A 12782-nucleotide genomic window follows, 5' to 3' on the forward strand; every position below is an offset into this window, starting at 1 on the left:
ACAATATTAACAAAAAACTTTATTTAAAAAAAATTTGATCAATCAAGTTTGTAAAAATAACTGAAAAAAAAAGTTTAATCACCCTTATATCTACGGCATTTTGAGACTATTATAGACTTTTATGAGTCACGTTCTATTATCATTCAAATATACCTATTAATAATAAAACAAATCGTTGGGCTGCAGAGGTTCCATAATAATATAATAAAGTCGGCCGTATATCATATATTATATTTTTAAAGAGAGAAGGTCTGAAGCAATATTGCCTCAGTCGACTATTTCAATAAGCCAAATCAGTCACTATATAGGACCCCCGGCCGTTAAATTCCAAAACGTGACACTGAATACGAATAAAACTAATGCCTGCGCCACATGTGCATCAGCATCACGCACGACAACTAAATGATAAATTAAGTTAGATAAAAAAATGTACATTTATAATTTACCAAAAACGCATCTCCTGCATTTTGTCATCTGTTTTTGGCTGTTGCTGATAGTCTATCTATATTATAATCGTACCTAAATATGTACATAGTAAATATAATATTATATATAAATATAATTATTATAATTTCCATATAGATGATACCTAATTTAATTTATGCAGTAAACAAGTCAACAATATTTATTATCTACAGAATACAGAAATAGTAATAGGGGCGTAAATGCATAATTTCATCAACAACTGCCGGAACTAAGTCTAAACACTAATATAAAAAAGACTTGGGAAATCACTTTACACTCTGCTGTACCTATAGCAGTGTGTCCTATAGTATATTATAGGATTCATAGGTACCTAGTACCATTGATTATAAATACTATAATATTTAGAATCAATGCTAGTACGATAAAGTGGAGGTGGACTCAGTTACCCCTACCTCTGACTGTGGTTAAAAAGCGTCCTGTTTAACAAATTAGGATTGATATTATTCATGGTTAACAATCACTGTTTATACATTACAATATTACATAATATACATTATTTATAATTATTACTTAAATGAGAAGAATTAGAACACATATCAGCAGTTTTTGATCATATTTTAGTTTAACATATAAACATATTAGGGTGTGTGCTGCTAATACAATTCTAACCCCCAGAAAACTTCCCTAGTTGCGCCTACGTATATCAGATTATGTAATTAAAACAATGATCCATAACACTATAATATACTTAGTGATCCAGCTATAATATCATCAAAAAAGACTTTTCTAATGAAAATATTATAATTTATAATATAGGTACAATCATGGTACATAATCGATGATGAGGTTCTAAAATATTTGCATTTAAATGTAAACGTAGGTATATCAATGTAAAATGATATAATATATAATACCTACCTATACTTATTTTATTGTTTACATTTTATTTTTAATGTAGCCTTGATTTTATATGGTTTACTTTTTACTAGACACCCTGTGACACCCTTGGCTTGTTTTAAATTTTGGTTTTATACGACTCTAGCCCCTGTATGATGTAACTATTATAGTTACATCCATGAAACAGGGTGTGAGGTAGTAAAAGAACAATATCTACTAATGGTTTATGAGAGTACTTTTACTTAACAAATTTTTAAAATTAGTACAAGTTTTTATTCCTATTGTCCATAGGCATGGTAAAATCATTGATCAGTGATAATATTATTAAATTAGGACAAATAACAATCATCAAACAGATACAAGTTACAACAAGTGTCGCACTAGAAAATTTGTCAATACAAACCGATGTTAAAAAAAAATACACCAAAATCTTTGCACTATATCAATACCAACAGTGTAAAAATCCTGCCATCCCGGCGCCATTATATTTTTGCACTGGTTGACGCTTTTATAGATATTATCATATCCTTATAAATTTGGTCTATGCCCTTCATAGATAAATGAAGGAAAAACAATTTCTTATTTTGCTGACCTATAAATTTTTTGTTTCAACCAACAATTCTTTTTAAAACACGATAATTGGTATTACATAGTATTTATTAGGTTATATTTATAAGGTTTTAATTTGTTAATTTAAGACACATGAGTTTACTGGTTATTGAATAAACATTTTTAGCGTAAGTCATGAAGTCTCCAACAGACTTTAAATTTAGAGCTGTTGGTTTATTATCAGAATCAGTTATCCATTCTTCTATTATCCAATCTTGTAGATATTTATTTATTTCCAAATTCATTGACTGTGGATTGTTATTTGTTAGATAAATTATTATGTTAAGTGCTAGACCTTTTCGAATTGTATGTTCCTTGAATTCACTAGTGTCTCCGCCGTCAAACACTTGTCCCTGACAAATAAAAAGTAAATTTATATTTCATTATGATATTAAATATGTACCTAACTTGTAAGAAACAATAATATATGTACTTCTGGACGATCTTGAGGTAACTCTACATCTATATAAGACCAATATATTAAAGCTATAAGAACAGCAGCTGGATATTGTTCAAAGTGTTCCGCAAACTTGTCAAATAATAACTCAAATGATTTGGCACAGTTTGTGTCTATATTCACCAAACGCCACACATGATTTCTTACTTCTTCACTGTTGTCTTCAGAATAATGTATTATTATATTCCATAATTTTAGAACTAGGAGCAAAGCCAATTAAAAAAATATATACAATTAGATATATGAATATTGAATAACATCAAGAAATTCACTTACAAACAATCATGTCTATTGAGTGGCTTCTAATAAGTAAATTATAGTGATCAACAATAATGTTAATACAAGCATTTTTGCACTCATCAGATCGTTGGTCATAGTATATATTGTCAAATAAACGTGTTAATTTTTCTATCACAGATTGATCTAAAGATGTCTAAAAGTAATTGTTGTTACAATATCATTCAAATGGTAAAAATAAATTAATATATTATTGCTTACTTGCGAATACAAATATCCATTTATGCATGATAAAGCTTGGGCAATTTCAGAGTCTCTTTTAATATTGAACAATTTTGAAATAAAATTGTCAATTGAATCATATGTTTTGAAATACATGTGCAGAACTGGAGTAAATTTTGATAAAACCAAATATTTCATATCAATTGATGTGTCTACTATAGTGCACTGTTGACAGACTAACTCCATTAGACTTTTGTTAGCCATTAGTTGGTCCGTCAAAACTTTCCGGTCCCAATACAGATTTTTGAAATTATCCAAATCATCACATAACTCTAGAGGTTTTTCAGATAAAATAACACCTAAAATTTTAAATACTGTTTCACAGTGCACATTATTATTCATAATATTGTATACAACTATTGAAAAGTCAGTTTGAGCTTTTAGGCTAATTGCAAATAACAACAATGTAGCACTTTCTAAATATTTTGATCGTCCAATAGCGTTAATTTGAACTAATTTTTTAATTGATTTCAACGTAAGTGTACAAAATTGTTTAATTGAATCATTATACTGCACATCATCAAGTTGAAGCCATAGACATGTAATACATCTTAAGAAAACTTCTTGAACGATGTAAGAATAATTGATAAAATGGTTATAGTTTATTATAAGATCTTCAGTTAATGAAACTAATTTATCAAAATCATCAAGTTTTGGTAGATTTTTAACCAAACTAAACATCTAAAATCAAATTTGTATTGTCAGAAAAATGTAAACATATTTTATCAAAATCAATTAATAAGTATAAAGAAAATAATTAAAATTACCTGTAATAAAAGTCCATGTGTCGTATTTTCTTTTAAACATTTGGTAATTAATTTGTTGTATGTTATATAAAGATGTTCAACTAATTTATTTTGTGTAACTTGAGGTGCAATTGACGTTGCAGCTAACATTCTAGTTTTCATAACTGGACTTTGAGCACATTTAAATATGTATGGAACGTAAATGGACAACTTAAAAATAATTAACATTAACTATGTAATTAATCAACTGAATAATATGCAATTTCAAAGATTTTTAAATATAATGTTTATATATTTCAATATAATAAAATATAATTTATAATCAAAATTTAAATTTACTTGGAAAATGCAATCAGTTGCTTCGTTAAGTGTTGGATATAGTCTAGCGAGTATTAATAATGTTGGATACAATGAAGGCCTCATGTCCATTGGTGAAAACTTTTTGAATTCGTTTAAAAATGTGTCAAATAACTCCGGATACCTTTGAAAGAACTCTCGACCAGTCATACGATTTTTCCAAGATATTTCAGTAGATGATCGTGGAACACCAAATACACGATTAACCAATGCACTAAGTAATAATGTAGAAGAATTACGAATCTATAAAAATGTAAAATTGTTTAAAAAATTAATATTAGGATAATTAAATAAAGAGTTCCAATGAGGTAACAAATTGGTTGAACTAGACTATCCAATAAAGAGGTTGTTAGACATAACTCATCATTAGGTATTCAAAAATAATGAAATTTTGATCATATTAAATATTATACTTACTGGCCATGATGATGAGTTAAATAATACTATAGATATGTCAATTGCTCTAGATACAAAAGGACCAACCAGATCTCCTAACTGCGAACATCGAAATAATGCTCTTAAAACATTCAGAGCATGAACTACTCTGACTTTTAAATCTTCATTTGTATTCTTATTTTCACAAATACTTATCAACGTTTCCATTGTATAGTTAACATTTTTTCGTTTATCGTGGTTTGTACAGATTAGAGCCTTGAAAAAGTTGAATACAATATAATATTATATTATAATGTATTAAATGTATTAATATACAAGTATTTACTTGAATGATAAATGGCATTCCGGCACTCCTTCTTGTAACACAGAACGAATCACCCAATCCAGTTTTGATCTCTGTTAACACATCTTCAAGATATCTTAAAGGAATTTTGTATAATGTAGGAGACCTAAGCAAATTTACAAATACAAGTTGTATTTTAGGTTAAACATGTGAATAATCGTTTTACTGATATAAATATATAGTGAGTTTTTTTTTATATTATCACATAGCATTACTGACTGGTAAATTTCTAGCTAATTGCAAATATTTTCTATGTTGACATTTGGTTCATTATATTTAATTTTTTCAAGAAAGAGTCAAATTTTGTATTTATTATTTGTCAATTCCCCTACTATTTTTAAACATTTAGTTTGATGAGAACATTTTTAAGTTAATGCATATTCTTATTGCAATCATTTTCCAAACTTATCAAAACAAATAAGTAAACAGTTTATTATTTTATTAATTAATCTTTTCTTTTTCTTGAAATGTTGGTAAACAATTGTAATTTATAATACATTGGAGGACACAATGTACGATACACTGAAAAGTGTAAAAAAAAAAATGTTATATTTACTGACTGTTAGACACATCAATTATAACTATTTAAAACTTTAAGGCGATTCAACTATCTACAACACAGTGATTAAAATAAAAGGTACTATTAGAAACATAATCTTTGGTTCTGGTTTTTTTTCCCCCAATAAACAATGAAATCTATATCGTGATCAGATTGTGGAACTCATTGTAATACATAATATAACATACATGACAATTCACCAATCAAACTCACCTCCATTTTTTTTCTTTTATTAATTCTGATTTTATGAATTTATAAGGACCATATTTTTTAATACTCCAATTTTTATAACCATTATAAAGTAATACCCCGTGAACTTTTTTTTTTCAAATTACAATCACCCTTTCATACCGTACATTTTTAAGCAGATGACTTTGAAAATATTTATATATCAAAATAAAAATTATAACAAGTAGTTTTTGAAGATAAAAAATGCTGGTTATCGTCTGAAAAAAAACTGAATTTGAATAAATTCATGATTATAGGAAAAAAATTGGGGTGAGCATGCTTGGTGAATCATTTGGTATATCATAATTCATAATACATCAGAACATTTAATAATACTGATAATTAGTTTTTTACACTTGTAGGTATATAAACTTTGTTATAAAAAATACATACTTCCACATAATAGAGCAAACTTTTAAGTATGCGACATATATTTGTTCAAATGCACCTCGATGTTTAGTTTCAGAAAGTAATGAAGTTAAGCATGAACATATTTCTGTAATCAGAGCATTACTTAAGTTTGTATCTTGTGTTTCAATAATACTGACTATATCCGCCAATAATAATGACGATTCTTTTGTCGTACGCCAGCAGCAAAGTAGAACCATTTGTGAAGTTACTTGACAATCGTTTTGATATAAATCTAATTTTTTTAAATTCTTTTATATTTTAAATTTTGGAATGTTAGGTTTAATAGATAAAAATATATGTCAAAACATTACCATCCATTGGAATAATGCCCTCGGGAGATGAATCATTTACAACAATTGATACAAGTTTTTCACATTTTAAACAAGTTTTTGATAAGTTTTCTATGAAAGTAGTCCAACTGTCTTTTAAACTATGATTCCTGCAAAAATATTTATTTTAATAACTAAATGTGTATACTGTATACACTTATACACTAATACAATTAAAAAAATAATTACTTATTTTAATACATTTAACAGTTTTAGAAGTAAAAGAAAACTTACTGCCAATTAATAGTGTTTAGCAAATGTCGTATAGTATGAATTAATCCATACATTGGTCCTTTTCCTGATGCTAAAGTAAGATTTTCTTCAGCTAGTTCAACTTCTTTTTTAAGGTCATCCAGTAAATCCAATATAATATCATATGTATATTCTTCATAACTACAATATTATAAATACAATAATCATGGGTGTTATGAGGGCGTTACAACTAGATGCGTTTTCTCTGTCTTACAAACGCATAATATAGCAAATTGTACGATCAGCAGATCATGTTTAACTCTATTAGTTTAAACATTTGAGTGAATTGACTTCTTAATAAATTTAGAAGTAAGAATATTATCTAGTGAACTTCATAAAGTTTTTTTTATATCTTTATTTTAAAATACTCATAAATTGCTTCAAAAATTAAAATCTAAAAAAAAAACCTATGAGGTTCACTAGATAAAAGTCTTACCTTTAAATTTTATAAGAAGTCAAATCATTCAAATTTTTAAACTAACAGAGCTAAACATGATCTGCTTATTGTACAATTTGTTATGTACTTATGTTAGGCGTTTGGAAGACAGATAAAATGCATGTGGGTGTAGCGCCCTCTTACAGTAAAATGTTAGTTAACTAATTATATATTTAAACAGAGAGTTGGATAATATGTCATTGCAGACAGTCTTATTGTTGATATTTTCGGTTGTAAAAAATATTTATCAAATATTACTTGGTCATTAATTAGTAGCAAAGTAGTTATCAGGATTTGGAATCATCAATTTAATATTGAATATTATATTTCATCTTTCTTTTTTTTTAAATATAATTTACTAAATACTAATTATTAGAAACTAGAAAGGCTTAAGAGGATACAACATTAATTCATTATCTTTATTTTACTAATCAATTAACTCTAATGTTTACCCAGATTGTAGAGCCTGCAAAAGTAAAATCGCTATGTGGCGATAAATAGAAGGAGATAACAATTAATTTAATAATATTTAGAACTCACTTTGTATTATGTTTTAAAAACATAACTACTTCTAATAAATATCCTGCTGTTATGGAATCAGGTGGACTAGTACTAGATGCTAATATTTTAGATGTTTTAAGCATATCTTCAATTATTATATTATCCTAGAAGAAAAAAATTAAAGTTTATGATCAACATTTTTATAATTAATGTGAGCTACTAATAATTAATTACCAATTTGATTAATTCTTGGTTGTTCCAAGTTAATATATCTTTGGCTAATAATTTATTTTGCTCATATGTATCCCATATACAATTTAAAACTACAGAAAAATTTTTTGATTCATTTAACCCAATAATACCAGTTGGTACTAGATACGTTTGAATAAGACGTAATGATTCAAGGGAAAAATTGCGTCTAAAAAAATTTGCATCTGAAAAAAGGTTTTGAAAACAAAAATTGGAGAACCAATGTTGGAATTCTGTGTAGTATTTTAGTAATTTTGAATTTAAAGACTCGTCATTTCTAACTGTAACTGAAAATTGACTCTCATTCATTCTTATAAGTGCCTGAAATAAAAAATAAAATAAAACTTATTAAACATCTATATTTATAAGTATTTTATATTTTACCAACTTTTTTAACAAAACTCAAATTTATATGTCTAATTGATGGCTTTTCAGTTTTTATATTGTAAATAATAAAGTATTTCATTAATTCTAATTCTTTATCTGTGAATGGTTGAGTTTTCTTTTGACATTCCAAAATAAGATTTATAGCAATAAATCGGATCTATACATAAAATAATATTATAATCATCAATAAACATTACTTAACAACAATTAGATAGTAGACTTATAAGTTATTAAGTATACTGATCAAATTTAAAAAATACATTTTCGTCATTATTATGAAGAGCTTTTTTTATTGTTTCAATATTGGTCTGACTCATCCAATTTCTGTCATCATTGTTTTTTAAATATATTTTTTTCTCTATGTTGAAACAAATTAAATATATTTTTAATGACAACTCATTTTTATTACTTAAACTGAAACATACAATAAAATCAAATATTAATGACTAATAATCACACTAAAGAAAGTACATATTATTACATTGTTAATATATTGTTTATGTAATATATCAACATAGAAAAAAATTAATTTATCAGTGCAACTGTGATGAGAGTGATGAGACACAAACTTACTCGTATATATGTTTTGAAACATCTGGAGTTAGTTCAACAGCTTTAGTAATAATTTGTTCAAAGTGTTTAATATCTAACTTATCTGTCTTATTGAATAATGGATGCAACCAATAGTCAAACCAAAGTTTACTGTCTTTTATTGTATAATGGTTTAACATTAAATTTATATAAACGGTTATGGCCTGTAAATAATAATTTTACATTTTGAATAATGTAATCATTTTATATTTTATTGTACCTTAATTTCTATTTTTGATTAAAAATAATTTAAAAAATTCAAATAATAAGTAATTAACTATTTTATAATTTGAAAAATAGTGATCTAGAATTATTTTATTTTAAAAATGTTATTACTCACTGAATTGTTAGAAGCCATTAAATGTATTAAAGTCTCAGAAACATTTGGTAAAAATTTAATAATTGATCTAGAATCAACTTTATCTGATATTATTGATAAAACAATAAAAAATGCTTTAGAATTTTTATCACATGTGGATAAACGATTCAATACATTGTCTAATATAAACTCATCTAAAAATGAATTAAAATGAAAATAAAAACATTTTAAAAATTGATGATTAAAAGACTATGTAATCTATATATTATATTTGTATAGAAGTAGGTATATACCTTTAATTTTTATTAAATTTATCATAGCGTCTCTAGCAGAATGTCTTACGCCATCTATAAAATGATCCAGGCGTATCCAAAGAAAAGTGATTAATTTTTCAATTTGATCTTTTTCTATATCAATTTTGCTTTTGGTACATAATCGTTTTGAAAATACAACCAACACTCGGCTTGAAGATATTAAAATACTACTATCATTTAAGTTTCTTGAAAAATTAAACAAATACAATTTTATGATAATAAAAAATATTATATGTACATGATTTTAAAAAGGACTTATTACCTAATACTGGCTTCCATTATAATGTTATATAAATTAGCACAAATTGATTTCCCACTGTTTAGTTCAATCATTGTCAATTCTTCAGCAGTAAAAGTATTTAATATTGCTACACAAAATCCTAACTTAATCAAATCTGATCGTGTTGAAAGTTTATCCAAACAAATCTAAAACCCACAATCTTATTATTATATTTCTTTTGTATATTTTACCTTGTCTATTTTACCTTCCAGCATTCAAGAGTAGATTTATCTTTCATATATGAATATACTATTGAAAGGCAACAGTTGAAAAGAGTTTCCATAGGTAAGTTATCACTATCTAATAAGTCCATAAAACATGCATTAAGTGAAAAATGCAAAGTCTCAGGAAAAACATTTTTTTTATAAGCTGTTAGAAAAAAGCGAAAACTTTCATGAACGCATCTGATAGCTGATATTTTTTGTGTAGGACAGCTTTCACAACTAAAATTAATTATAAACATATTTTAGATAAACATTAATCTTAAATTGCCTACTAAATATTAAATTTCTATTTATTTTTATTTTTTAAGTAATAATTGTAGTATTGCTTTGATTGTAGTTTATTGTAGTTTAAAAATATAAATTCAATATCATATTTGGTGAACTTAATGTTGGAAAAAGCATGGAGCTAGCAGAAGTACAAAATGTACATACATTTGCTACAAAATTGGCTAAACACAGTGTAAAACAAAGGGAAACTACGGTGATTGGAGGGGGGGCAATGCCTCTTTTGCCCTCCCCCTGGATCTGCCACTGCAAATTGTACATTCACAATAACACATTTTACTTTGTTATTTCTAAAATTATTATAATGATTTTTTTTTTAATTAAAAGGGTTCAAGTCTACTTCTTAGTCAAAAATTGGTCTTTCTTGAATAATTTTTTATCATTTAAAATACAAAAAAAAACTCAATAACAGTATACAGGTATTACTATTTTCAATCAGCATAATTTTTCAGATTAAAAATATTTTAACTATTGAGTGGTTTGAGAAGAAACTAAGATTTGGTGTTTTCATTTTTGTTTTGTGACAGTTGCCAGCACACCGTCATATAACTACGGGTCAATGACAGTTAGAGTAAGGATATTTCGCAATTCTAATTATTAGTAATGCGCTCTGGCTGAATTCGTTAAGGGGCCTCACTACCACGTCTTTTTTTGTCAAAAACTACTGTCTCTAATTCCAACGATACGTGCCGACAATTATCACGAGTTTTATTCTGAAAAAATTTTCGGATTGTCCATAATATATACAAGGCAACGGTCGAGCCACATTTTTAATTTTTGTAATTTAAAATGCAATAAAAATTGTAAAAAATTCAAGAAAATTCAGAATTTCCAACTTAAATATTTAATTAACTAAATACAATTTTAAAAATGTACCTCGACCGATGCCTCGTAGATGTTGTGGAAAAAAAGAATATTTTGTCAGAATGTAAATCGAGTTAATCGTTGCGACGTATTGTTGGAATTAGAATCGTATGTTTGAGTGAAAAATAAACATTTTTTCATGATCACAATATTACATACTGACATGTGCGTGCGAGTGCGTGCAAGAGCCCTCCGTACCGCAACAATTGACGCACATGGACGCCACACACACTAATAATCATTTACGACAAACACATAGACGTCGAGTGGCGACAACGAGGTTGGAAATTGCCTAAATGATTCTCCTTAAATCAATGCGATTAAGGCCCCTTAATAACATAATCAGATATTCCCCCTTAACAGTCCTAATAACATGAAGTTAGTTTATACAATTTTAGTTGGTAGAAGTTAAAGGTACTATTAAATAAAAGTTTTTATTTTTGTTGTTTAATTTATATTATCAAGACTGTCCAATACTTTTAATTGGAAAAATTATTTTTAAATCTTTACTTACACTAATATTTCATATGATCGACGAAGATTAACTTCAAAAAATTCCATGACTTTGTCAATGCAATTTGAAATAAAATTTGGAAATTTTTCACAACATTCATTTAGCGTTTTTAAGAAATATTCTGTTTCAGATAAACTCAGTTTACTCTCCATTTTTGATATAAACTGACATGAAATAGCAATGGATAATTCTGATTGGAATATTAATGGACACGATTTTAAGCATCTGAAACACAAAATATTAAAAATCAATGATCGTCATTACGATTAAAAAATATAATATTTACTTTGTAACAGTATTTTTCACTGCATCATCAATACAATGTTCAGTATATACTTTGGATAGAAATGTTAAGAAATTGACTACCATTTCCTTCTTACATGTATCAGAATAACATATTTTGCAAACCTATAGGTTAAAAATAAAAAAAATTGTAAATAGTCCCCAATACAAATTGATTAAACAACAATTATTGTAACAATAATTACATGTTGAATGATGTCAATGAGCGAATGGGAATTTAAATTAGCTATAGTTGTATCATATTCTTGTCGAAGCCCTGAAAAAATAAATAATACCTAATTGAATATTATGTTTTATAATTTTTACTTGTATTTTATGGCATATGTTAATTTATTCTACCTGTGGCTTCTAAAATATTCTTCAATTCGTTGATTAGACTTGGATGACAGACATCTGGTCGGTAATTGAGTTGTGAAAAATCTCGTTTTACATTTTTCAGATTTAATGCACTCATAGCTTTGTATAATTTTTTAATTATATATTTTTTAATTGTACAGGATATCAACGATTCAAATTCAAAATAATAATGAAAATTGCCGGCGTATAAATTATGATTGTTATATTTTATGTGTATTGTCTACTGTATTTTGTGTACCTATCGTCCTATCATTACACAATACACAATCACAGACTTCTGTGTCTATTATTGTTATGTTTTTTAGTTATGTGATATTGCATTATCACTTAAACGGTCAGATATGATAAGATAACAAACCACGCACGAATTGAGATATCTTAAAATTCGTGAAACCACGGCTATAATCACAGTACTATCTTTAATCGTGGCTATAATAGAAAAATCTGTGATCTAAACAGTAAAACCAGTAAAACAAGTTTAAAAAAAAAAAATTGATTTTGTTTGTTAGCTCTTTTTTTAATTCTTAAAAAATAACCGTAGATACATAACTACAATTGTTTATAATTTTATTATTATTACATTATAATATTTATATTCAGGGCCGGATCTAGAGGGGGAAGTCGGGGAT

General features: G+C 26.6%; 1 protein-coding gene across 1 annotated transcript; it reads right to left on the reverse strand.

The window, feature by feature from the left end:
- Positions 1-1961: 1961 nt before the first annotated feature.
- LOC100167384 (thyroid adenoma-associated protein homolog) lies at positions 1962-12434 on the reverse strand. The gene is made up of 24 exons (XM_008187023.3): positions 12136-12434; positions 11982-12052; positions 11780-11901; positions 11494-11718; positions 9812-10049; positions 9589-9752; positions 9306-9511; positions 9034-9206; positions 8676-8857; positions 8363-8516; positions 8104-8259; positions 7701-8036; positions 7506-7630; positions 6512-6670; positions 6260-6387; positions 5931-6180; positions 4733-4856; positions 4429-4662; positions 3994-4254; positions 3676-3864; positions 2888-3589; positions 2666-2822; positions 2366-2589; positions 1962-2285 (listed from the first exon to the last, which is right to left on the reverse strand). Exons 1-24 carry the CDS (start codon positions 12248-12250, stop codon positions 2004-2006), a joined length of 4977 nt encoding a protein of 1658 aa, XP_008185245.2. The 5' UTR covers positions 12251-12434; the 3' UTR covers positions 1962-2003.
- Positions 12435-12782: the final 348 nt, after the last annotated feature.

The sequence above is a fragment of the Acyrthosiphon pisum genome, chromosome A1 (assembly GCF_005508785.2).
Source record: "Acyrthosiphon pisum isolate AL4f chromosome A1, pea_aphid_22Mar2018_4r6ur, whole genome shotgun sequence".
Taxonomy (NCBI): domain Eukaryota; kingdom Metazoa; phylum Arthropoda; class Insecta; order Hemiptera; family Aphididae; genus Acyrthosiphon; species Acyrthosiphon pisum.

Excerpts from the sequence above, each read along its gene's own strand:
- LOC100167384 (XM_008187023.3), bottom strand. The coding sequence starts at position 12,250 with ATGAGTGCATTAAATCTGAAAAATGTAAAACGAGATTTTTCACAACTC. Across the intron at positions 10,050-11,493 it reads CGATCATATGAAATATTAGT|TTGTGAAAGCTGTCCTACAC; the intron begins GTAAGTAAAGAT and ends AATTAATTTTAG. Across the intron at positions 9,207-9,305 it reads AAATTTAATAAAAATTAAAG|ATGAGTTTATATTAGACAAT; the intron begins GTATATACCTAC and ends ATTCATTTTTAG.